General features: G+C 44.1%; 1 protein-coding gene across 6 annotated transcripts in view; it reads left to right on the forward strand.

The window, feature by feature from the left end:
- The window catches only part of LOC137430078 (chloride channel protein 2), a 183094-nt gene extending 171834 nt beyond the window's left edge, over positions 1–11260 (forward strand). For 5 of the 6 annotated variants that reach the window (XM_068120607.2, XM_068120606.2, XM_068120604.2 and 2 more), the window contains 3 exons: positions 5871–5975; positions 7332–7418; positions 7604–11260. In XM_068120607.2, coding sequence (XP_067976708.1) covers positions 5871–5975; positions 7332–7418; positions 7604–7783 — 372 coding nt within the window. In that variant the 3' untranslated portion in view covers positions 7784–11260. Of the gene's footprint in view, positions 1–5870; positions 5976–7331; positions 7419–7603 lie in introns of those variants that run through there. The other variant, XR_013623828.1, reaches the window with a different exon arrangement.
- The last annotated feature ends 15901 nt before the right edge of the window (positions 11261–27161 follow it).

Genomic DNA, 27161 nt, shown 5'->3' on the forward strand with positions numbered 1-27161 from the left:
CACGTGACCGATGACGTCATCATTAACATATTTTATTCCACATGGAGAGTTCTTGACAATGAGCCATGTCTCAATTTTTTCTATTCAGCACTTTCGGAGTTATGGAGGTGCTAGGTTTTTCGGTTTTTCCAAGATGGCGGCCGACCACGCGACTGATGACGTCATCATTAACATATTTTATTCCCCATGGAGAGTTCTTTACAATGAGCCATGTCTCAATTTTTTCTGTTCAGCACTTTTGGAGATATAGTGGTGCAAAGTTTTGCCGTTTTTCCAAGATGGCGGCCGACCACGTGACATATGACGTCATCATTAACATATTTTATTCCCCATGGAGAGTTCTTTACAATGAGCCATGTCTCAATTTTTTCTGTTCAGCACTTTTGGAGATATAGTGGCGCAACGTTTTTGCCGTTTTTCCAAGATGGCGGCCGACCACGTGACATATGACGTCATCATTAACATATTTTTTTCCCCATGGAGAGTTCTTTACAATGAGCCATGTCTCAATTTTTTCTGTTCAGTACTTTCGGAGATATAGAGGTGCAAGGTTTTTCAGTTTTTCCAAGATGGCGGCCGAACCACGTCACCGATGACGTCATCAATTGGGCACAGTCTATTCCAGGGCAAGACCAATATGTGTGCAAAGTTTGGCGATTCGCCGTGCAACGGTGTAGACGCAGTGCTGCAAACAGACAGACAGACAGACAGACAGACAGACAGACAAACAGACAGACAAACGAACAGATCAACATACTTGCCGGAAAATTTTTTCCGGCAAGTAACAAACCAACCGATCAACATTCTTGCCGGAATCACTTCCGGCAAGTAACAATGCAGAACAAGTAGTGTGAAAATGGATGTTCTGGCTCACCATGCTCTTATCCCTACTAGGGGAGCTTTCTTGGACACAGCAGACACCCTCCCAGGAGCCTTCCGGCTCACTCCAAGTTTTATCCCAAATATTCACCACACTTTAGTAATATGACCATTTGTATATTCTAGTCTTCATCAATGTAGCTATGAGTCGATTCCCAAGAAGTGAGAGCATCTATATTATGAGAGCTGCGTGCGTGTGTGTATGTGTGTGTCTCACACCATTTTTCCCAGAAATGACCAAAAGGATCTTCGTCAAACTTTCAGAGGTTTCAGCGGTTTATCAATCATCAGCTCAGAGGTTGCCGGGGAGTCTTTCGGACAAAATAAATTTGAAATTTTCGAAAAGAAAAGGTTTTGTTTTTGGAAATCGCTGTCGTGCCCAAGCCTTTGTAGCTATGTGAAAGGTAATAATAAATTATCCCCAACCTCACTTCTTAGTGTGCGTAGGGAAGCGTTTTAGGCCCCCACATAAAACAGGAACAAAAACAAAATTTGATTTCTTCAACATGCCAACACGATTAGAACCCCAGCTCGTCTTTCATAAAACAAAAACAATTAATCGATTCCTGGGAAAAATACAACAAATCAGAATGGAGAGATTCAACAAATTCTGTTGCTGCTGTTCATGAAATGAACCTAAAATCTCCAGATTCCATTTATGTAATCTAAAGTTCAGGTTACAGTGTAGAAGATATCAATAATTTTAAATAACTTGCTCGTCTATGTTCTGTTATGACCTTTTACATGGTGTTTTCACATCCTGCTCTGCTGCTCTTGCTTCTCCTCCGTCGGCTCTATTCAGCCTGTCTTTCTCGCCTTCTGTCTGCCTGGAAGTTAGCAAAGCCAGTCCCATCTACAAGAAGGGTGTAAAAACGAATCCTCTCAACTACAAACCAGTAAGCTTGCTTCCAATTATAAGCAAGGTAAAGAAATCTATGATTACTACTGAAAACAGGTCTTTCCTGTTGGCAAATAATCTGAACTATGACCATCAGTTTGTATTACGTTGTGGTGCTGTGCACACACGACTCGATTGCCAGAGAGGTAGGCCACAACGCGTTGATACAACAAGAGTCTTTATTCAGAGCTCGCACTTCAGCACTGGGCGGGCTCGAGCTTAGAGCCCGCATATATCTCCCGAGGCCACGCCTTGCCCCCGGGCTTGGCCGATCGGCCGAAAGGCGGGGCATGCATTTCAGTTCCCCGCCTGGACGCTCGCGCCACCCACTGGTGCGCGGAATTATTGTCCCTTGTGCCCGCCACAACGTCCTGCTCACGCCCAACACTGGACATGCTGCTGATCCCATCTCAGTAATGATTGGAGGCCCTAGATGTCAGATCCATTTTCTTGAGCATATCACAGGCATTCCATACAGTTTGGCATCCTACTTTGGTATTTTATTTTTGTATACATAGTCGAGGCTCGTGGCAGAGCTCGTACTGGTACAATGAATGGATCATGAACTACGAGGACAAAAGGAACAGCAGAGAGAGAGAGAGGGAGGGGGTGGTGGGGGGTGGGAGGGAGCACCAACGGCAGAGCCAAAGGTAAAGATTGGGGCAGGGGTTGCGGGGGGGGGGGGGGGGGGGGGAGTGGAGGTGGTAGACAATCAATGGAATGGGACAGGAGAGGATGCATGTCGTAGACAAGTTGGATACAGAAGGGAAGTCTCAGGAGGGAAAACTGGAAATATGGAAGGAAGAGGGATTGGGGACGATCTGAGATGGTGGTGGACAGCTGTCCTGAAGACTTGAAGGGACGAATGGGATTGTGAATAGGATGTGGAAGTTGGTTCCACAGGTGTGGAAAAAGAGGGACAAATAAGTAGAGATGATCAGCTTGCCAACTTAGGTGTCACACTGATTGCATAGCATGCAAGGCCACCTTTATTCTTGGATTTCTGACTTCCTCCACTCATCCAGTCAATTAGATATTATGAATGGAACTCTCTTCTTTTCTCCTCTTCTAGTAGAGCATGCGGTGCTCCTAGATAGTTTGTTTGGCCCAGTCCATTTTCTCATTTACATAAAATACATCTCCCTGCTCACGGAAACCCTCTCCTCATTTTTGCAGACGATTCCATACTGTCGTACAGTACCCCCATCTCACTGATTCGCAGTCAGCAACTCCGTCTCTCTCTCTGCTGATTTGAAGATGATTAGATATTGGTCGAATAATTGGAACATCTCCTTCCGAAGCGACAGTCTCACACTATCACGCCAGAAAAATCGTCAAATGAACCCACCTATCTATTTCCATCATCGGTCATAAAAAGTGGTTCAGTTCCTTGAAGTTTTAGGCCTTACAATCAGCCATACATCATTAGAGCAATACTCTATGTGGGCCTCACCCCAGCATCACATGTCTCTTTGGGATTCTGCAAATCGAAAGTTATGAACATTATTGAAATCTCCCGTGTTGAGGCCGAAGCACCGGTTTCCTGTTTTAGCAGTTTTTTTTCTCGTCTGAGTGACCTGCTTCCAAAATGAAGGAAACCATTCCTAATTTGTCTTTGTCGCCATTGATTGTTGTTCACTCTATTTGTTTCATTTCTTATTCACATTGTGTGCTCATCGCTTTGTCTTTGTATACCTGTTTGGTTATTTGATTTTTTGCATATGCCTCGGTTTGTTAGGCCTTTTAATTGTTCAACAGCTTTGCTTGATCATTCACTCCTTGCTAAACTTTATGCTTACCTCATTCACCTTTCATTTGACTCGAATTTTTTCCTCAGCCAGCCTCAAAACCTTACCCTCATGCTTTATTACTCTTCTAAACAACCACAAATAATAACAAAAAGTCATTCCTAAGTTACTCATTCTGATCTCATTCCTCAAATCATTCATTCCTAAATTATTTATTTCCTCTTCTTACCTTTTCTTCCTCATCCTCTTTCTCTTCATCAAGACAAATCCCTTAAAAATGACAAATTCCACATGTTTAATCTTCCCATGCTCTCATTTCCAAATGCCCTTCTCCCATAGTACTTCTGCTTTCTTTTATGTTTCCTTACAGGAGAGCTAGCAAGTCCGTGCCCCATCTCCCATCACGTTTATACAGCGTTGTCTTTCTTTGTGCTCTAAATCTTCCTTCACACCGCCCCAATCATGAAGTTTGTATTCGTCTTTCTACGTTTTAAAACCGTAATCTCACACTCGTTATAAAACAAATTTGGTTTGGGAATTTGAACTTTTTCAGGCCAGAACCCTCATTCCCTCATTCCCTCATTCCCCCAGTTCCCCACATGATCTCCTTCATGCCCTGCCATCATACACCTCTATACTAGGAGTAGCGACAATTTGCAATTTGGCGCCATTTTGTTTCCATTGAGTGCAGTGCACCAAACCTGTGCCCATTGGGCGTGAAGCATAATGTGTCCGTTTTCTAATCGAGCTGTCTTTCTCTGTACCCAAAAGGAAGATTATTTGGCTTAATGCTTTTTTCATTCTTCCAACACTTCAGAATAAAGCATACAATTAGATAGGATTGATTCAACCTTAAAATATACAGTATATCAGAAACTGTGACAAAATCAAATGTAATGTGTGAATAAAGGTGTGTAGGCACTGATTTCCTAATTTGAGGTGTACAGAGCATGAGGGTATAAGATATGCACAGGTTGTGACAAAATACAGAAATTTGAAAGAAGTGGAAGAAGGAAGGTGAAAGGCAGAACTGGAGGGAGAGTATAGAATTATAAAAGACAACAATTGTTAAGGGAAAAAAGAGAAGAAGCTTCAGAAGATTGATTGCGTGCTTTGCCTTAGGTGAGGGCAGGTCCTTGGCTGCTGGGCAAGGTTGATACTGGGTGGTTTCCCATTGCCTTCCCGGTAGTTAGTTAGGACAGGAACTTGGAATTTGGCCATGGTGCCGGTGATAGTTGCCCGACTGTGGGATCAACTAATGTTTACCAACTAATGCCGGCAGATGCGGCGTCCAGTTTAATGTCCATCTGAGGGACGGCGCAACCCAGGCTCGACAGCTATAGGCCATCCAACCAGCCCAAAATTGTATCTTCATTAGATTGATGTGTCATCTCATTATATTGGTTTGGTGGATGTTTTTGATAACTCACCTACTGGTCTGTGATCTTTCTGCGTGTTCCCCATTTACCCTCTGTCAGGCTGTAAACCTGTTGTCCACTGTTATTTACCTCCTTTATGAACCAATAATTCTGTGTACTCCTTGGAGTGAGAATGGATGCTCATGGTAGAGGGTGGGCTGGAAGTGTCCTAGAATGCTCCCCACGTAAGGCTGAGGCGAGTCAGAACACCTATTTTCACACTATTCATGAATTGCCATATGTGCCATTAGTGGTGGTTTTATTATCGATATGGAAAAATAATTAATTGCATTTCACCATGAAAAACATGTAACTCACCATGACCCAAGGGGAGCATTCATGGTACCGAAATTGAATGTGCATATTGTGAGAAACACAGATGTGTCATTGAGAGCTTTTGAGAAATTGTCTCAATTCACTCCGTTAATGTAATGTGAGCTACTGAGTGCTGATTGCAGAGCGATATTCAGGCAAACGAGGCTTTCGGTTGGCTAGTTCCACGATTCTTGAGGCAACTTGATTATGAGACAAACCTGAGGCAACACTTGGGCACAGTCACAGTCAGGCAAAGGATTCACAAGGACGAATTGCTCCATTAGTCCATTTGTATGGCCAGCTTGAGGGTGACGTTTGTGAGTGATGATGTCATTGGTAGGCAAAACTGAGAATAGAGTTCAAACAATGTTTTTGGATCATCATAGTGCTTTAATGGTAAAAAGAGACGTGCTAAAGGTTTGTGACAATTATTACAAAGTATTCATTGAAACTTTACAGGATGTAGATTAGTTGGCAGAACATTTGATTTCAGCACAGTGCAAAAAATGTGACCAGTTATTGATAAAGGGATCTGACAATGTGGCAGAGGAATTGCCAGTTTTAGGGGAAAGATGGGAAGATATTTATTCACATGTGTTGTTGGTTGTACAGGTGCAAGAATGGGAAAAGCAGCAGTTGGAGTATGCAGCAGAGTTTGATTTGTGCAGGATTGACCCGTCACCATTCCAGCTTGTCGAGAGGACGTCCCTACACAAGGTTTCAGCACTTTCATTTCTACTGCAGTTTTGATGTTGTTGGAGTTGTTCATTCACTGTTCTGCTATCACATTCTATATTAAGGGGGGGAAAGAAGTCCGAAAATTCATAGTCAGAATCCTTTATTTATTTCAGAAGTGAAACTTATTAAAGGCTCCAATGTGCACTTGAAATCAAATACTAGTTTTGCGTATCCTTGTCTTGCATCGACTATCAACTCGGTGTCTTGCATACAGCTCCTGCTAAAACATGAAGTCAGGCTGCAATCTACCGCATGGATTAGCTAAGACTTCAATTTCTATATGTTGTCGTGATATTTCCTTCCTAGAAGTCATAGCATACACAATACATACACCACACATTCACCACATTACAATTATATCACTGCATATACTTTTATCATCAGAGCCTGGTGTTGGCTTAGCGGTTAGGGTGCCGGCTTGGGATCCTACGATCCTGGGTTGAAATCCCGGTCGATCGCTGAATTAACGCCAGGGGGGTTGACTCAGCCTGTCATCCTTTCGAGGCCGGCAAATTGAGTACCAGTTCACTGGTAATTCCCTGTGTGTCGCAAGAGGCGACTAACAGGGTTGGCGACAGGAAGGGCATCCGGCCATAAAACATTGCTTCAAAAAGGGGACCAAGGTGCCCGAAAAAGGGCAACCCCTGCTCTGCGGGGAACAAATGGCCTCTAAAGGTGGTTCTTTCTTTATATGCTTTTATCATCCTTATGCAGATCTGACACTATTATTGCTCACATTACAACCAATCACGGTGTACTATATCAACACGTGACTGTACATGTAATTTTTACACATGAGATGTGATTCTATCACTTGGTATTTGCTTTTTATACTCATTTGATCCTCTGTAAGCCTGGGGTTCGCTTAACCGTTAAGGTGGCTGGCTTAGGATCTTCAGGTACTGAGTTCAAGCCCCTGTCGTTCTGTTAAAATAACACCAGGTGGGTTGACTCAGCCTGTCATCTTTCTGAGGTTGGCAAACAAAATGAGTACCAGCTTAATGGGAAGAATGAGCCATTTGAGTAAACGTCGGAGTGGCGACCCATCTTGGATTGTGCCCCCAGGTCAAGGAAAAATTGCCTTGACAGGGTCTCTATGCATCGGAAGATGTGACATTGTGACATGTCCTTTTTCTTCTCCTCCTTATGTTCCCGTTTCCAAAATTATTTCCAATACGTACTGTACATACACATTTTATTATTGTTTGTGGAGGTTGAGACTCTTTTGTATGAGCTGAATGAAACGGGATACGAACGAACATTGTAGCAGAAGGGAACGGGTAGATGAGGACATATTTATAGTGTTAAAACGGTTTGTCTACAATGTTGTTACAGACGCACACACTCTTCTCTCTTCTTGGATTGCACCACGCATATGTCACAAGTATCGGCAAGCTCGTCGGAGTGGTGGCACTCAAGGAGGTAACGCCCTGAATGGAATCGGTTTTTTAAGCTTACTTGTTAAATTAAATGATTTGGCAAGTTATATATCTGGTCTCTTCATGCAATAATGCTTCATTTATCAACAAACGTCAAAGACTCCTTTTATCAATTTGTGCTGTAGGAACATTCTAACTGTGTTCCTGGTGCTGTCTTTGGGGGTCCAGTTGCAGAAAGCCATCGAAGGTTCAGTAACAGGCGGAGGGATAAAACCGAGACCGCCACTCGCAAGTTTTCGCAAGAACAGCTCGAGCACAAGCGACACCGAGCTCCTGTGTGATCGTCAGCACCATTGTGCCATGCACATGGAAATTCGTGCATCAGACACGGACGAACAGTCGCCCTGACTCCACGAGACCACCATTCCTATGTTGGATGTTGATTTAATCTCTCACCTGGAATACCTGTAGCAACTTAATGGGTTTGACATGATGAAGATATTTTCTGCAGAGATACAGCAGAAAGTGTCAGCAGCGCTGTTTGAATTTCTCTTGTTTTCGGAATCTTTCAGGGGACTTGTGGGGCAGTTGATGGCGATGCACAATTGAAGAATTCAGATCGTTTCTTTTACTTTTTCATTCTTTTCTTTCCTGTAAAAACTGATGGCACTTTTATTGCCAGGAGCACAACTTGTGTGCCAGGTTCTAAATGTGATTTTGAATCTCTGTTATATTTATACACTTAATTTGTTTTTCCACTCCATCTATATGGCCTTAATGAAGCTCGTTCTCAACAGTGTGCCTTGGCTCTCCGCAAGGCATCACGTTGCTGAACGGTTTTAACCGTTCATATAACATACTGACGTGCATTAACGTCACGATCTCAGGGTAATGATGAAACTCGTGCCGGGATGTTCTCCCGGGATATGTTGGGCATTGTGAGAGCTGTGGTTGTCTGCTGGAGGAGGTAATATCTTGGACTGCCGCCAAGCTTGGCAAGGCTAATACCAGGAGGGTAGCAGATGGTGGGACAAATATAACCTCATGCTAAATGATGCACACACGTTCACTCGTACACACAAGCATCGACCTAAAAAAACAAAACATTTCATCGTTACGAAGTTCAATTCCTCGAGGAGTAGTAGTGGGTTGACAAAATAAATACGTTTTTGCATCTACTAACAAATTTTCCTTTCCGCATGCACACGCTCAGCACTATAATCCTAGTCTTCCTGCATGGCACGCCAAAAGGCTGACATCCGTTTCTATGTTCTTGGCCACATAAGGAAGCACGAGTTGGCCGAGGCATCTTGATATTTTTTTTTTTTTCAGTTGTATGTAGCCAGTGAGGAGATTCAGCCACATATTGTACACAAGTATCGGATTCAGAATGGTGATGAAATCTGAGATAGTTACACAAACAGATAACAACGGATTCATAAAAGTACCATGGATTGTACAAAGCTGGCTCAGCACAGCCTTTGATGTTCATCAACAGCATTATTGCAGTACACTACAGATAAGTAACATTGTGTTTATAGCAGGGACATTGGTGTAGAATCAGGGCTTTACCTTCTCATCGACATTGTTTCTGCTACTCTCCAGGTTGTGTTTGTCACCACTGATTAAACCTCAATGGCGAACATGCAATAATCAGTTTCGCCATACCAGCAGCTTCATGTGATGCCAGCGTTGGGAGGGCAGCAATGGGGAGAATAATTTGAGGAAAAAGAAGGGAAAGAGGAAATGTAAGAAATAAAGGGAGGAAAGGGGGAAGAGAAGGATAAGCATTAATGACGGTTGAAAATACAGGGTGGGGAAGGGAGGGGAGGAGAGGTAATAATTTACACGGTTATACACTCTCCGCCATAAAAACTGAACACGTCATTGTTGTTGGTGCAAATTATTTGTGACATCATGGGACACAGATAAGGTGCAAACTTCTGACAGATAAATGCTGGATAATTGCATGTCCATTTCATTGTGAAGTAATCACGTAATGCTGTGTTGTTGCGAATGTTTTCTCTTGGAGATCCAGTGTGGAAGTAACGATCCCAATACTGGGTATGTCCACCTTTGAAAGCAGTCACGGCATTGCACCATAGTTGCATCGACTGTATAAGCGCTCAAGTCTGAGCCTGGGGAATGGCATTCCATGCTCGAATCAGCTCCTGTTCCAGCTCATCGAGGGTCTCTATCTGTCTTGGCAAGGTTCGAACGTGACGATCAATGATATCCCAGAGATGTTCAATTAAATTTAAATCTGGTACGATAGCAGGACAAGGTGTCATGACATTAACCGTGGCATTGACGAGAACATTCTTTGTCTGGCCCTGTGAGCAGGAGCATTATCATGTATAAAGATGATTCCTTGACCATCTTGTTGAAGGGTAGGCAATGCATGTTGCTGTAAATTGACCTGCCATCAGATTGCCGTGTACACGGATCAAGATAGTGTGAAAAGTTTCAGTAATACCAGCCCACATCATGACACTTCCAAGTCAAAAATTTGCGGCTTCCTGGACACAGACTGGGGCATATCACTCATTGCATCTTCTATAGACCCGAGCACGGCCATCATGTCTTTCAAGGACAAACCTGGATTAGTCACTGAACATAATACTTGCCTATTGCCTCTGTATCCATCAGACGTGCTGATTTGACTACTGCAAGCATGATTGGATGTGTTGTAGTGCAAGTCTTGAACGCTGAATAGGACAACGAGCACAGACCCTTACATCACGGAGACACCACAATATGGTGTTGACGTTTATCCTGCAAGGTTTGCAGTACTTTAGGCAATTTCGATTACATATATGGGTCATGCGAATGTATTGGTCCTGAGCAGGAGTCATTATCCTGTGATGTCCATTTCTTGGCAAATCTCTTGTTGATCCAGTGGCTTGATAACATCTGCTGAGGTCATAAACAGTTCCTCTATTCATGCAACAATGCTAATGGAAGACCCTGCTTGAAAGTGTCCAATAAGTTGATTGCTCTAATTTTCTGACAGACGTGGCATTGTCTTGGATCGTTAAATAATATAATCGGTTGGATGTTCCTCATGCTAGTCTCTTGGAAAGACTGTTTCAAATTTGGTAAGAATGCCTTGTGTCACCTCTAAAAACCTAACGATGTATGAGTTGCATGGGCTAAACGAACTACATTACGTGGAAACTTGCATCCAGGTGTTCTGCACATCCCTCGTGCCGAAAAAGCACTTGGAATGAATGCTGGAACAATCCTTCAACAATTATGTTGTCAATTCTACATGTTCGTTTTTTTATGGCAGAGATTGTATAAATATGTTGATGGCTTCATATTGCAAATGACCAATTTGTATTTTAATTTTGTAGAATTCAAAGTGCAAACAGTTTTTGTTCCACAGCACTCGCTGAACATCGTGTACTAGCATGTTGTGTTAATTAACACCTTTTGGTTACAACCACAATATTGGTTGCAATATTTTGTTCAACAAAACCACCCTTTAAATGATGCTCTTGGTAAATGCTTTTTTAACATCATGAAATGTACAGGTAGGGAAATAATACATTTATCACATACCACAGGTGGTTTTGTTAAAATATATCAAGTCACGTGCAAAAGTTTACAAAGCAAATACATCTTATCTTGAATGTGCTTTTTTTTAAACCCAAATTTGTGACAATTCTTGACCGATAGTTTTCTGTTCATTATCGTTAGATGATGGAATGTTGGGTTGTTAATGGTTTTGGGGAGAAAACGCCTTCAACTTTGTCGCAGACAAATGTTTATTTAATTGTGTTGGTTAATTGTCTTGCGATCATTTTTCCAATAAATAACTGTAACATTTTAATTTTGTCAGTAATTTAAGTATATGTATATTAAAACCATGAAACAATTGTACTGTGTTGTATGTTTCATCCTTTTTGTCAAGTTGATGATGCATTTTGGCTAAGATTGTGTATGCTATAGGTTGCATGCAGACTGCATTCGTTTTGTGGTGACTCGACAGCAGCAGGGCATGTCATCTTTCAAATTTGGTGTGATAAGCTCAAACATCTCCATATCTCAAGCCTCAGATCGGCAGTCTGCAGCCTCCTCACTCTCTGCGGACCTGGACAAAATCACAAACTGCTCAAACAAGTGGAACATGTCTTTCAATCCTGACAAATCTCACACTCACTTTATCTCTCCGAAAAGACAGTCTGGAAAACCCTCCCATCTACTTTCTCAGCAATCCTCTCAAAGAAGTTCTGTCACTCAAGCTTTAGGGTCTCACTGTCTGCCATGATCTTTCCTGGGAAAACCACATTTCCAAGCTGGCCTCCAAAGCCAGTCACCGACTGGGCATCCTCCGTCGTACGAAGTCCTTCCTTGGCACACCTGAGCTCCTCACCACATACAAGGCTTTCATCCGCAGCTTGATGGCATACTGCTCTCCCCTCTGGGCTGGTGCTCCTGCCGCACACCTAGCTCGGCTTCACGCTGTTGAAACCAAAGCATTCAGAATCATTGGAATCTCCCACGATGAAGCTGATTCTCTGAGGGCCTTTCACTCTCTCACCGCAGGCAGGTTGGTGGTCTTAGTGTCTTATACCGACTCCTCTCCGGCCTCGCTCCCCCAGCTCTGTCTGTGCTCTGTCCCCCAAATATTCCTTCAAGACAAGCAAGATCTACCAGCAACCCTCTTCTGGTGAAACTGCCAAAATCAAGACTCTCTGTTCACCTTCACTCTTTCATTCCTCTTTTATCCTGCGTCTGGAACAAACTCCCAGACTCTCTTCAATCCCTCTCCTCCCTCCAGGTATTTAAAACAGCTGTTCACCACCTCTTATCTTCCCCCATCCAAAACCTTGATCTTTTCTACCCCCATTAATACACCCCAAATCCACCTCTTTCAGTCTCCAACTTCATTCCTGAAATTCTTAGTGGTGTTCATTTGTTTTATACTGTGAATCCCCCCCCCCCCCCCCCAGCTCCTGCCCCGCCCTCTCCCTTCCACAGATCTACCTATGTCCCTGTTCTCTACTGTTGTTGTGCTTGTGTGCTTCCCTCTATCTCCCCCTTGTCTCCTGCTCCTTTTATTATATGGTTTATGTGTCCGTTTATGTTTTTTGTGTTTAACGTGTTAGCTCTTACACGAGCCTCGACTTTGTATGCAAAAAAGAAAGAAAAAAGCCAGCCGTCCTGTCTGCATTTATGTTGTTGACGTTAAAGATCTGCTCTCTTTAAAAAAAACAAGTACAAAAAGTTATAATTAAAACAAAAGCCGCGTCGATGTTACACAATGCCTAGATGCAGCTGTGCCTATAACGTCGATGTTATAGGCACAGGACATTCCTATTGATTCGATTACTTGATGTTATTTTTGTGCAAAGTGAAAATATATCTCGGCAATTTCCCGTGTGTGGCGACGAATTTTTAATATATCTCGGCATTTTCCTGTCTGTTATTTCAGGCGGTGTATGACTGACCATGCCGCGATTTCAAAAAAATATATCTCGGCAATTTCCCGTGTGTGGCGACACGTGAACGAAGCTATGCTCCTCTCTCCACATTATTGTGACGACGTATAAATTCAATATTTCATCGTGACGATTGTCATCAAATGGACGAATTTTTAATATATCTTGGCATTTTCCCGTCTGTTATTTCGGGCGGTGTATGACTGACCATGCCGCGTTTTAAACAAAATATATATATCTCGGCATTTTCCCGTTTGTTATTTCGGGCGGTGTATGACTGACCATGCCGCGATTTAAAAAAAAAATATCTCAATGGACTTGAAGTTACAGGCCTTTGAGAATTCATTTCGTTCTATAAAGGGCAACTTTCATCGGATTTTCGTCCCGTTTTTTTTCAACCGAGTCTAAAACTATGTTAACGACTGTGAAAAATGAAATGATATATCGAATTTGATTTGAAATAAAACTGTGTGAGAGAGGAAGACACCACGGGCCTACAAAACAGGCCTCAAAGCTATGCGAGTTAATAAAATGGTGGATATTTGTTTATATGAAGCCTCTCCCACAATGGGTGGAGCTATGGTTCCCAGAATGGATGGAGCTTTGAGGTTTTGTCTTCTCTGCAAGAACAAGAACAAGAAGAAGAACAACAACAACAGCAGAGGGCACTCTATTAGCAGCGTCTGCGACGCGGCTAAAAATGGTAGGGCGTTGTCTGTTGTTAATATGACAAAATTATTTGTTGAGTTGGCTGTATTTTGGCACCACCTACACACTATTTATATTGAGTTTTGGGATCTGGATAAGACACTAGCACATGACCTGGCACAATATGAGGCACAATATGAGGCACAATCATAAGGAGTGATCTGCTGTGATATCCTGTGGTGTGGCAGCTACTTTAAAACAACTTGCATTATCCTCCTGGAAGACAACATCAGATCATTCCATAAATCCCAGAACAAGTGTGTGTCCACTCTCAGAAGAGCCAAAAAACATCTGTCAAATCTCAAGAACGAGCTTTCAAACTTCTCTCCTTCCTTTAAAATCTGGTGGTGCCTTGTCAAGTCTGTCTCTGGTGCGTACTCCCCTTCAATCCTTTTCCTCACTTCAAATGGCACCACGGCCGACTCCGCTCGTGAGAGGGCCGAATGCCTCGATTCTGGTTTGCTTTAAAATATAGTGTCCCCAATCCCTCTCTCTATCTGTACGCACCCTTACCAGTTGTACCCAACTGCTCCTGAATTCTGTCTTTTGCACCTGAAAGAGTGGAAACGTTTGTGGCAACCTTCGACTCTGACTCTGCAACTGGACCTGATGGCATCAGCTCATGTGTCCTAAAAACCTGCTCAGCTGCTGTTACACATCCTCTCTCTTCCCTTTCCACCCTATCATTTGCCCCAGGTCATCTTCCATCTGCTTGGAAGTCAGCCAACAACACAGCATATACGTATATAGGCTAAGTATATTATTAGTACATTACTATTATAAGTATATAAGTATATAAGTTATATTATATAAGTATATATAAGTATATAAGTATATAAGTTAGTATTATATTATATAAGTATATTAGTATATTAATAGGCTAAGGGACCGGCTTTGTCTGCACTTCTTCCCCGACCGGCGTGCGCACTTTTCTTTGACTGCAAACACATCCTTGCAATTTGAGTATCTGGGTGGAACAGTGACCGGGGATGGTAAGTCAGTGGCAGAGGTGCGGAAGAGGATTCAGGTGGCTGCGAATGCGTGGAGGAGAGTGGAGGGTGTAATGACAGACAAAGATTTCAAGGAGAATGAAAGGAAAGGTTCTGATGTCGTGTGTAATGCTGGCCTACCTTGACAGTTTGAGACTGTGACACTGACGAGAGACAACATAGTCAGGCAGCTTAGCAGCATATTTATCGAAAATGGGGAACGGCTTGACAAAAGCACCATTTTTATTTTGGTGGTCCATTAGACCATGTACAATATATTTAGGACCGGAGGCAAGAAATATACAGTGTTCTTCACCTTTTTATTGGACAAAAACCAAGGACAAAAACCAATTATGTATATATTTTCAACAAGGAGGCTAACTTTTATTTCATTACATGCAGTGTTATTTGTAAAAGTTATGCATGCCTGCATAATAAATCTTACGCTTCCATGTAATAATAATTAGTAATATAATACCGAGTGTTTATACAAATGTGTTATACTTGTGACTCGCGCACCTCTCATATATCTAACATGTACGGCCCCAAAGGATGTAATGACAATATCGCTTTAGAACAGACAACATGTTGTTCAAGGTAATTTGTCCAGCAATTTATGTATTTACGATTTTAGTCTAACTCCAATAGCTGATGATTTATTTGCATAAATGTATTGCTCGATATTATGCTGTGCGAGTCGTATTTGCGCAAAAGTCAAACACTGTATATGTCTTGCCTCCGGTCCTAATTCTATTGCATATGGTCCAATGAACCACTTAAATAAAAATGGTACTTTTGTAAAGTCGTTCCCCCAAAAATTGCTGAGCTGCCTAACTAACAACAGAGACTGCACGATTGTGAGAACGACTGGGTGAGGAGGATTGCTGGAGTGAAGAGGGTGGACAGAAGGAGAAGGGAGGAGATTGATGTGCAGATGAGCTTGACAGGGAGATTGGTGAAATGCCGGATGAGATTGACTGGACACTTGGTGCAGATAGTGGGCGGGGGGGGGGGGGGGGGGCGGGGAGAGGAAGAAATAATGGCAAAGATAGCAGATAGGTTGAGGGAACAAGGCAGGCGGGAAATAAGTAGACCAGGGTTGAATTGGGAGGATTGTGTGAGGAGGGATATCGGTAAGGTTGGGGTGGTTGGAGAGTGGAGAGAGTTGGCTGAAGACAGAGAGGAGTGGAGGGGTATCATGATCAAGGCAGGGAGGAGCTTGGTAGGACACCACACCCCAAAATAAAGAGAAAAGGAGGAGAGTAACAACAGCACAAACAAAACCTTGTACAGTCGTGGCCAAAAATATTGGCACCCTTGTACTTTTTCATATAATGCATCATTTCTTCCAGAAAATTGTTGAAATAAAAAAACATTTTGGTGTTCACATATGTATTTCTTTGGTTTGCAGTGGATCAAAACAAAAAAAGCTGAAAAGATTACTAAATCTGTCATCGGGGTAAATCGTTCTTGAAGACTAGAACGGCACTCAGCAGAGAGCAAACCTCCGCCTGGTTGGCTATAATATCACTCAATGGTGAAGAATCATTAAAAAAAATTCTACTAGCTGGATCCGGATCCGGATCTTCACCGAAATTGAATCGATTCTTCCTTGTCACAAACACAACCTGTCCAACAAGTTTCGTCCAAAACCATCCATAACTTTTTGAGATATCCCGCTGTGTATCATTTTTGGCCCCATCTCCCAATGGTGAAGAATCACTTAAAAATTTAAATAATTCTCATATCCGAATCCATATCCAGATGCTCACGAAAATCGAATCAAATCGTCCTTGTCAGACACCCAACCGGTCCACCAAGTTTCGTCCAAATCCGTCCACAACTTTTTGAGATATCCCACAATGTATCGCTTTTGGCCCGATCTCCCAATGGTGAAGAATCACTTTAAAAATTCTAGTCGCCGGATCCGAATACGGATCTTCACCAAAATCTAACAATTTCGTCCTTGTCACATCCTCTACATCTCTGCCAAATTTCGTCCGAATGTCCTGTTGATGCCGATCGCACACGATTCAATAGTTTGTCTTGTCATCAGTCATCGCAGTTCCAATACTTGTTCATCAGTGTATGCAATAACGCATGGAGGTTTCCCTTTCATCTGGATTAGTTCTCAATTAAGTCGTGTACGGTGTATGTCTGAGTAAATGTTGGATATCGTCAGCTGTGTTCTGTCGGTGGTTGCTTGGTCCTTGAGTTCCCTTTGTCTTGTTATATTTGGCGTTGTTCACTTGACTGAGATGGCGGGGGTCTGATGTCGAGTCGTCCAAAGTGACCTTTACGTATACTACCCTTGGTGCCATCGTTTCAGTCATCTTCAGAGCTTGATTGATGACCTCAGAGTCCATCTTGATATATGGTGTCTCCGTGCTCCTTTTTGAGTTCCCATTTGTACCTCTTGTCTCTCTTCAGGTTGCTGTAGTTACATTTCAGAGTCAGTACCGTATATCGACATCAGCAGGTTGTTGGTCAAGCGGCCTTCGGGACATGTTCACGCACAGACCGTTCTTTTTCTCCATATAGGCCTCGTTCACAAAGGCCTACCATAGGCCTACCATAGGGCTCGTTCACATAGGCCTACGTATACCATCCAGATAAAGTGAAGTAATGACTCTTGGTGGTCGATTTCACCATAGCCGTCCATGAATACTGATTTCTTTCCTTTTTTTTTTTTGTATATAAGACCGAGGCTCGTGTAAGAGCTAACATCAATCACAAAAAAAAAACGGACACACAAAACATATTGTTGCGGATCTCTCGAGCCCGTCGACGTACAGATGGGGGGTTAAACCCTTTTCCCCCTTCAAGCTTCGAATCCACGAGGCCGAGTCGCCACTCCCATAGCGAACGTGCGGAAGGGTATCTGGTCGTGTCCCTTCGTACCTTCGATACACACGCCGCCACGTGAATGGGGACTGGACCTCGCACAAGCCACGCTAATCGGATACGCCGAGCGGTTTGCGTGTCACGTGACTTGTGCCGTTAATTCTTATTGAACCCGATTGAGCGGTCTTATTCGTGCAATGCAAAGCCAATGGATGGAAATTATGGGAACGATCAAATGGAAGGAAGAACACAGGTTTATTATTATTTACAATTGATCAGGGTGAAGAGACACAGAGCAGATACTTAGTCAATCTTACTTAATCCCCGGACAAGGGCCCACTCACTCACGCGGGGAAAAGGAGGAAGGAAAATTACGCACTCCAAATGCGTCCTGGCACCGTTCGCTCCGGACAGCTCACCGGGCATAGCCCTCGAAGTGTTCACGGCACGTGTGCTGGGAGCACAGGCAGGGAGATCGTGCGTCTGTGGCCCCGGGATGGATCGTCTTCACAAGCGCGATTAACAGCCGCAACAGAGCGCAGGGCACAGGGAGAGTTCGTTCACAGAGAGGGCTATAACAAGCAACCGACTGACTTCACTCGTGACTCGTAGACTCGTGACTACAACGTCTCTTTCTCAACCACAGCTCCGACTCAGCTCTGTGGCACTGCTCAGCTCTGACTCTGACTCTCACAGCTCTCTCACTGGGTCACTGGGGCACTCTCACTCACAACGCTCTCCAGCAACTCTCTGGGGTACTGGTCGACTCTGGGGCACTGCTGCACTCTCGGTCTGACTGGGTCACTGCTGCACTCTCGGTCTGACTGGGTCACTGCTGCGCACACTGGGTGACTTTGACTGAGGGACTGGCTACCACACCTCTCACTCAGCTCTGGGGCACTGAAGCACTGTGGCGGGGGGCCCGGGGCAGGGTTTTATAGCCCCACCCCCGAGTCTTACCCGAATGTTCCAAGCCCCTCCTCTGGCTGCTGTTGTTAGCCACTCCCCTTGAGCTCCGATTGGCTGCTCGCCGCTTACCGGCCACTCCCCTGCAGCTCCTCTTTCGGGCCTGCCAGACTTGTTCTAGGCATAGCACATGGCATTCTAGCCGAATCGAGGCGGACACTTACTGGCCTGCTCAACGCATACTAACACAGGAAAGGAGACTACGCTTACATTTAATAAGAAATAACTGAACTAAAGCGAGGCTACATGTTGTGGTGCAACTACCTACGAGGGGGGTTATCCTTTAGTCGCAAAACCGCAACAATATAATGAAGGGAGCAGGAGACAAGATGGGGAGAGAGAGGGAAGCACACAAGTACAACAGTGGAGAACAGGGACAACGAAAGATCTGTGGGAGGGAGAGGGCTTGGGGGAAGGAGGCATGGGAAGGGCAGGTTGAGGGAGGGTGGGAGAGGTATAAAACACATGGACACTGCTAGAACTTCCAGGAAAGAAGTCGGTATTTCAAAAAAAGTGGATCTGGGGGTGAATTAACGTGGGTAGTAGAGATCAAGGTTTTGGAAGAGTGAAGATAAGAGATGGTGGTGAACAGCTGTTTTAAAGACCTTGAGGGAGGAGTGGGATTTAGGAGAGTGAGAGAGTTTGTTCCAGAGGTGGAAGTAAAGAAAAATTAAGGAGTGAAGATCAACAGAGAGTCTTGATTTTGGCAATTTCACCAGAAGAGGGTTGCTGTCAGATCTTGTGCGACCTGTAGGAATAGTTGGGGGACAGAGCACAGATAGAGCTGGGGGAGCTAGGCCGGAGAGGAGTCGATAGAAGACAGAAAGACCACCAACCTGCCTGCGGTGAGTGAGTGAAAGGCCCTCAGGGTTAGCTTCATCGCGGGAGATTCCAATGGTTCTGAAAGCTTTGGTTTTAACAGCGTGAAGACGAGCTAGGTGTGAGGCAGGAGCATCAGCCCAGAGGGGAGAACAGTATTCCATTGAGCTGCAGATGAAAGCCTTGTATGTGGTGAGGAGCTCAGAGGTGCCAAGGAAGGACTTCACACGATGGAGGATGCCCAGTCGGCGACTGGCTTTGGAGGCCAGCTTCGAAATGTGGTTTTCCCAGGAAAGATCATGGCAGATAGTGAGACCCAAAAGCTTGAGTGACAGAACTTCTTGGAGAGGATTGTTCAGAAAGTGGATGGGAGGGTTGTCCAGTCGGTCTTTTCTGAGTGACATAGTGAGAGTGTGAGATTTGTCAGGATTGAAAGACATGTTCCACTTGTTTGATCAGGTCTGTGATTTTGTCCAGGTCTGCAGAGAGTGAGGAGGCTGCAGACTGCTGATCTGAGGGATGAGGAATGGAGTGGCAGAGAGTGGAGTCATCAGCAAAAAGATAGAGAGGATTTTCAAGAGAGTCGGAGAGATCATTGATGAAGACACAGGGCCCAGAACGCTGCCTTGGAGAACTCCAGCCTGAACAGGAAGGGGAGATGAGAGAAACCCATTCAAGGCCACACGTTGACTACGACCAGAGAGGAAATCCGCAAGCCATGTGTGGAGATTTCCATGCAGACCATAGGAGGAGAGTTTGGTGAGCTCATTGTTTTCATTGTTCTTTGATTATTGTTCTTTCCCTCTGCTTTCCCTTCGCTTCCCAATATCTGGTCACTATTAATCAGAATGTCTACTAGTTCATCACTGTCCATCATTCTGCAGCTGTTGATCTTCACTCCATCGAGTGATTTTGTGATGGGGGTGAAGGTGGTTTCGTTGCAATTCTATTTTGAGTCTTCGTCATGTTGTCCCAGTCTGGCATCCTCTGGCATGGATTGTGGACACTGCGAGGCTCCAAACAATGACTGTGTGAGGTCTCCTCATCAGTTCGTCCGTCTCTTTGCATTGCCATCTCCACGATCAGGGCATGTCTCCATGCATCGCCCAAGGCAAGTGAAAACTGACATCGGTGCCATTGGACTGGTGTTGCCACCTGGAATATGGTCTCCACTTTCGGCAATCACTACAAATTCAACCTCGCGATCGAGTTGCTTGTGGGCCTTGATGTAAGGTCGAGTGCTTCCCTATGGGCTTCTTCTTGTCATCCTCAACTATTGATCTACCGTCGTGTGGCATCAGTGGTACAAAATGATTCGGGATCCATACACATCCAATGTCGATATGGCCACTGAATTTGGTATCTGTCCGGAGGATGTATATTTGATTCTGCGCTGTCGGATCTGCGCTACGGGAATGGAAGGCTGGAAGACTGTATTCTTTTTTTTAATGATGTTGAGTCTCCTCGGAGGGGGGGGGGGGGTGGAGGGGGGGAGCGGGGGTCGCCACTCCTCCGTCTCTCTGCTGGCTGTTGGGGAATTCACCTTCTACCGCCCGTGCTGTTGTAGTCGACGACTAGACTCTCATCCAGCAAATGTGTAGAGCCATCTGCCATTTAAACCACATGGCTGCGGACCGTTACCCTGGTAAGGGGGGCTGACAGGTACTACACCTTGCTCACAGGTGACCTGGGGTTATGCAAGGCAGGGGCATCCATTTCCCTGAGGTATCAGAAAACACCCGCATAGCCAGAGAAGCCCAAAGGAAGCAGTTCCTACTGTATTCAGAATTCGGGTGTTCCCATCCCGTCCCATCCAGCCAGCCGTTGACTGCAGGGTAAATGGAATGGATGGTTCAACTGGTGACCCTTGTAGGGCCGCCATTGTGACGGCAGAGGGGTATCTCCCATCTTGGGTGGCGTCTAGACAGACTTGGTCTATGTGTGGAGATACGAGGGGCTGTCTTTTGGAAGTTTGGTGTAATGCTCGCTATTTGTTGTCAGCTCAATCACACTTGTAGTTTCATTGCATGGTCTTCGGTTCCATGGAGTGCGACCGAGACAGCATTGAAGAGGCAGTTACTGTTCCAGGTCACATCAAAGGAATCTGCTTTCATTGATGGACTGAGCAACACTTTTGAGTGGGAGTTTATCTTTAAAGCAGATGTTGGGCAACCATCCTTGTGAGTAGTTTTAATTACCAGCAGAAGGAGACTCTCCATATCACTATCGGGGACTCTCCATATCACTATCGGGGACTCTCCATATCACTATTGGGGACTCTACATATCACTATCGGGGACTCTACATATCACTATCGGGGTCTCTCCATATCACTATCGGGGTCTCTCCATATCACTATCGGGGACTCTCCATATCACTATCGGGGACTCTCCATATCACTATCGGGGACTCTCCATATCACTATCGGGGACTCTCCATATCACTATCGGGGTCTCTCCATATCACTATCGGGGACTCTCCATATCACTATCGGGGACTCTCCATATCACTATCGGGGACTCTACATATCACTATCGGGGTCTCTCCATATCACTATCGGGGACTCTCCATATCACTATCGGGGTCTCTCCATATCACTATCGGGGACTCTACATATCACCATCGGGGACTCTCCATATCACTATCGGGAACAGGCCATAATGGTGCGATATTTTTTTTCCGAGAAGCATCCTGCAGTCGTCGCCGTGATGCCGCAAAATCAAATTGTCTGTCTTCACTCCGGCAGCATTGACAAATGTACGGACTTGCAACGCTATCAAGACGTTTCATCTGATTGTCAGCACATGTTTGGTGAACCCAACAGTCACATGACTCACACAAGACTGAGGATGTTCGACAGTCTCCACAAGGATATTTCAGAGATACTCGTTGAGCCATTACAACATAATCAATGAAAATAGATTCAGATCGAGAGGAGAACCCACTCCAACTCTTTCCGCCACCCCCCCTCCAACTCCTCCTTCCACCCCCCCCCAACTCCTCTTTCCACCCTCCTCCAACTCCTCCTTCCATCCCCTCCAACTCCTCCTTCCACCCCTCTCCAACTCTTCCTTCCACCCCCATACAACTCCTCCTTCCACCCCCATACAACTCCTCCTTCCACCCCCATACAACTCCTCCTTCCATCCCCCTCCAACTCCTCCTTCCACCCTCCTCCAACTTCTCCTTCCACCCCCATACAACTCCTCCTTCCGCCCCCCTCTAACTCATCCTTCCACCCCCCTCCAACTCCTCCTTCCATCCCCCTCTAACTCCTCCTTCCACCCCCCTCCAACTCCTCCTTCCACCCCCTCTAACTCCTCCTTCCACCCCCCTCCAACTCCTCCTTCCATCCCCCTCTAACTCCTCCAACTCTTCCTTCCATCCCACTCCAACTCCTGGAGTTTTCGCACTTGTGTTGCTTGGGAAACCTTCACTTGGGAAACCCACTTTTCGCACTTGTGTTGGTGCAGGAAACCACTTTTGCACTTGTATTAGTGTTGAAAACCCACTTTTCGCACTGGTGTTGGTGAAGGAAACCACTTTTCCCACTTGTGTTGGTGTAGGAAACCACTTTTGGCACTTGTATTAGTGTTGAAAAACTAGTTTTCGCACTTGTGTTGGTGTTGAAAAACCACTTTTCGCACTTGTGTTAGTGTTGAAAACCCACTTTTCGCACTGGTGTTGGTGAAGGAAACCACTTTTCGCACTTGTGATAGTGTTGAAAACCCACCTTTCGCACATGTGTTAGTGAAGGAAACCACTTTTCGCACTTGTGTTGGTGCAGGAAACCACTTTTGCACTTGTATTAGTGTGGAAAAAACACTTTTTGCACTTGTGATAGTGTTGAAAAACCACTTTTCGCACTTGTGTTAGTGTTGAAAAACCACTTTTCGCACTTGTGTTGGTGCAGGAAACCACTTTTGCACTTGTATTAGTATGGAAAAACCACTTTTCGCACTTGTGTTAGTGTTGAAAACCCAATTTTCGCACTGGTGTTGGTGAAGGAAACCACTATTCGCACTTGTGTTAGTGTTGAAAAACCACTTTTCGCACTTGTGTTAGTGAAGGAAACCACTTTTCGCACTTGTGTTAGTGTTGAAAAACCACTTTTCGCACTTGTGTTGGTGTGGAAAAAACACATTTTGCACTTGTGATAGTGTTGAAAAACCACTTTTCACACTTGCGTTAGTGTTGAAAAAAACACTTTTCGCACTTGTGTTAGTGTTGAAAACCCACTTTTTGCACACGTGTTCGTGAAGGAAACCACTTTTCGCACTTGTGTTAGTGTTGAAAATCCACTTTTCGCACTGGTGTTGGTGAAGGAAACCACTTTTCGCACTTGGGTTAGTGTTGAAAACCCACTTTTCGCACGTGTTCGTGAAGGAAACCACTTTTCGCACTTGTGTTAGTGTTGAAAAACCACTTTTCGCACTGGTGTTGGTGAAGGAAACCACTTTTCGCACTTGTGTTAGTGTTGAAAACCCACTGTTCGCACTGGTCTTGGTGAAGGAAACCACTTTTACACTTGTATTAGTGTGGAAAAACCACTTTTCGCACTTGTGTTAGTGTTGAAAAACCACTTTTTGCACTTGTGATAGTGTTGAAAAACCACTTTTCGCACTTGTGTTAGTGTTGAAAAACCACTTTTTGCACACGTGTTCGTGAAGGAAACCACTTTTCGCACTTGTGTTAGTGTTGAAAAACCACTTTTCGCACTGGTGTTGGTGAAGGAAACCACTTTTCGCACTTGGGTTAGTGTTGAAAACCCACTTTTCGCATGTGTTCGTGAAGGAAACCACTTTTCGCACTTGTGTTAGTGTTGAAAAACCACTTTTCGCACTGGTGTTGGTGAAGGAAACCACTTTTCGCACTTGTGTTAGTGTTGAAAACCCACTGTTCGCACTGGTCTTGGTGAAGGAAACCACTTTTGCACTTGTATTAGTGTGGAAAAACCACTTTTCGCACTTGTGTTAGTGTTGAAAAACACTTTTTGCACTTGTGATAGTGTTGAAAAACCACTTTTCGCACTTGTGTTAGTGTTGAAAAACCACTTTTCGCACTTGTGTTGGTGCAGGAAACCACTTTTGCACTTGTATTAGTATGGAAAAACCACTTTTCGCACTTGTGTTAGTGTTGAAAACCCAATTTTCGCACTGGTGTTGGTGAAGGAAACCACTATTCGCACTTGTGTTAGTGTTGAAAAACCACTTTTCGCACTTGTGTTAGTGAAGGAAACCACTTTTCGCACTTGTGTTCGTGTTGAAAAACCACTTTTCGCACTTGTGTTGGTGTGGAAAAAACACATTTTGCACTTGTGATAGTGTTGAAAAACCACTTTTCACACTTGCGTTAGTGTTGAAAAAAACACTTTTCGCACTTGTGTTAGTGTTGAAAACCCACTTTTTGCACACGTGTTCGTGAAGGAAACCACTTTTCGCACTTGTGTTAGTGTTGAAAAACCACTTTTCGCACTGGTGTTGGTGAAGGAAACCACTTTTCGCACTTGGGTTAGTGTTGAAAACCCACTTTTCGCACGTGTTCGTGAAGGAAACCACTTTTCGCACTTGTGTTAGTGTTGAAAAACCACTTTTCGCACTGGTGTTGGTGAAGGAAACCACTTTTCGCACTTGTGTTAGTGTTGAAAACCCACTGTTCGCACTGGTCTTGGTGAAGGAAACCACTTTTGCACTTGTATTAGTGTGGAAAAACCACTTTTCGCACTTGTGTTAGTGTGGAAAAACCACTTTTCGCTTGTGTTAGTCGAAAAACCACTTGTGTTAGTGTTGAAAATCCACTTTTCCCACTTGTGTTGGTGTAGGAAACCACTTTTCGCACTTGTATTAGTGTTGAAAAACTAGTTTTCGCACTTGTGTTGGTGTTGAAAAACCACTTTTCGCACTTGTGCTAGTGTTGAAAACCCACTTTTCGCACTGGTGTTGGTGAAGGAAACCACTTTTCGCACTTGTGATAGTGTTGAAAACCCACCTTTCGCACATGTGTTAGTGAAGGAAACCACTTTTCGCACTTGTGTTGGTGCAGGAAACCACTTTTGCACTTGTATTAGTGTGGAAAAAACACTTTTTGCACTTGTGATAGTGTTGAAAAACCACTTTTCGCACTTGTGTTAGTGTTGAAAAACCACTTTTCGCACTTGTGTTGGTGCAGGAAACCACTTTTGCACTTGTATTAGTATGGAAAAACCACTTTTCGCACTTGTGTTAGTGTTGAAAACCAAATTTTCGCACTGGTGTTGGTGAAGGAAACCACTATTCGCACTTGTGTTAGTGTTGAAAAACCACTTTTCGCACTTGTGTTAGTGAAGGAAACCACTTTTCGCACTTGTGTTAGTGTTGAAAAACCACTTTTCGCACTTGTGTTGGTGTGGAAAAAACACATTTTGCACTTGTGATAGTGTTGAAAAACCACTTTTCACACTTGCGTTAGTGTTGAAAAAAACACTTTTCGCACTTGTGTTAGTGTTGAAAACCCACTTTTTGCACACGTGTTCGTGAAGGAAACCACTTTTCGCACTTGTGTTAGTGTTGAAAATCCACTTTTCGCACTGGTGTTGGTGAAGGAAACCACTTTTCGCACTTGGGTTAGTGTTGAAAACCCACTTTTCGCACGTGTTCGTGAAGGAAACCACTTTTCGCACTTGTGTTAGTGTTGAAAAACCACTTTTCGCACTGGTGTTGGTGAAGGAAACCACTTTTCGCACTTGTGTTAGTGTTGAAAACCCACTGTTCGCACTGGTCTTGGTGAAGGAAACCACTTTTACACTTGTATTAGTGTGGAAAAACCACTTTTCGCACTTGTGTTAGTGTTGAAAAACCACTTTTTGCACTTGTGATAGTGTTGAAAAACCACTTTTCGCACTTGTGTTAGTGTTGAAAAACCACTTTTTGCACACGTGTTCGTGAAGGAAACCACTTTTCGCACTTGTGTTAGTGTTGAAAAACCACTTTTCGCACTGGTGTTGGTGAAGGAAACCACTTTTCGCACTTGGGTTAGTGTTGAAAACCCACTTTTCGCATGTGTTCGTGAAGGAAACCACTTTTCGCACTTGTGTTAGTGTTGAAAAACCACTTTTCGCACTGGTGTTGGTGAAGGAAACCACTTTTCGCACTTGTGTTAGTGTTGAAAACCCACTGTTCGCACTGGTCTTGGTGAAGGAAACCACTTTTGCACTTGTATTAGTGTGGAAAAACCACTTTTCGCACTTGTGTTAGTGTTGAAAAACACTTTTTGCACTTGTGATAGTGTTGAAAAACCACTTTTCGCACTTGTGTTAGTGTTGAAAAACCACTTTTCGCACTTGTGTTGGTGCAGGAAACCACTTTTGCACTTGTATTAGTATGGAAAAACCACTTTTCGCACTTGTGTTAGTGTTGAAAACCCAATTTTCGCACTGGTGTTGGTGAAGGAAACCACTATTCGCACTTGTGTTAGTGTTGAAAAACCACTTTTCGCACTTGTGTTAGTGAAGGAAACCACTTTTCGCACTTGTGTTCGTGTTGAAAAACCACTTTTCGCACTTGTGTTGGTGTGGAAAAAACACATTTTGCACTTGTGATAGTGTTGAAAAACCACTTTTCACACTTGCGTTAGTGTTGAAAAAAACACTTTTCGCACTTGTGTTAGTGTTGAAAACCCACTTTTTGCACACGTGTTCGTGAAGGAAACCACTTTTCGCACTTGTGTTAGTGTTGAAAAACCACTTTTCGCACTGGTGTTGGTGAAGGAAACCACTTTTCGCACTTGGGTTAGTGTTGAAAACCCACTTTTCGCACGTGTTCGTGAAGGAAACCACTTTTCGCACTTGTGTTAGTGTTGAAAAACCACTTTTCGCACTGGTGTTGGTGAAGGAAACCACTTTTCGCACTTGTGTTAGTGTTGAAAACCCACTGTTCGCACTGGTCTTGGTGAAGGAAACCACTTTTGCACTTGTATTAGTGTGGAAAAACCACTTTTCGCACTTGTGTTAGTGTGGAAAAACCACTTTTCGCTTGT

This window comes from Myxine glutinosa, chromosome 6 (genome assembly GCF_964187855.1).
Source record: "Myxine glutinosa chromosome 6, kmMyxGlut1.1, whole genome shotgun sequence".
Lineage (NCBI taxonomy): Eukaryota > Metazoa > Chordata > Myxini > Myxiniformes > Myxinidae > Myxine > Myxine glutinosa.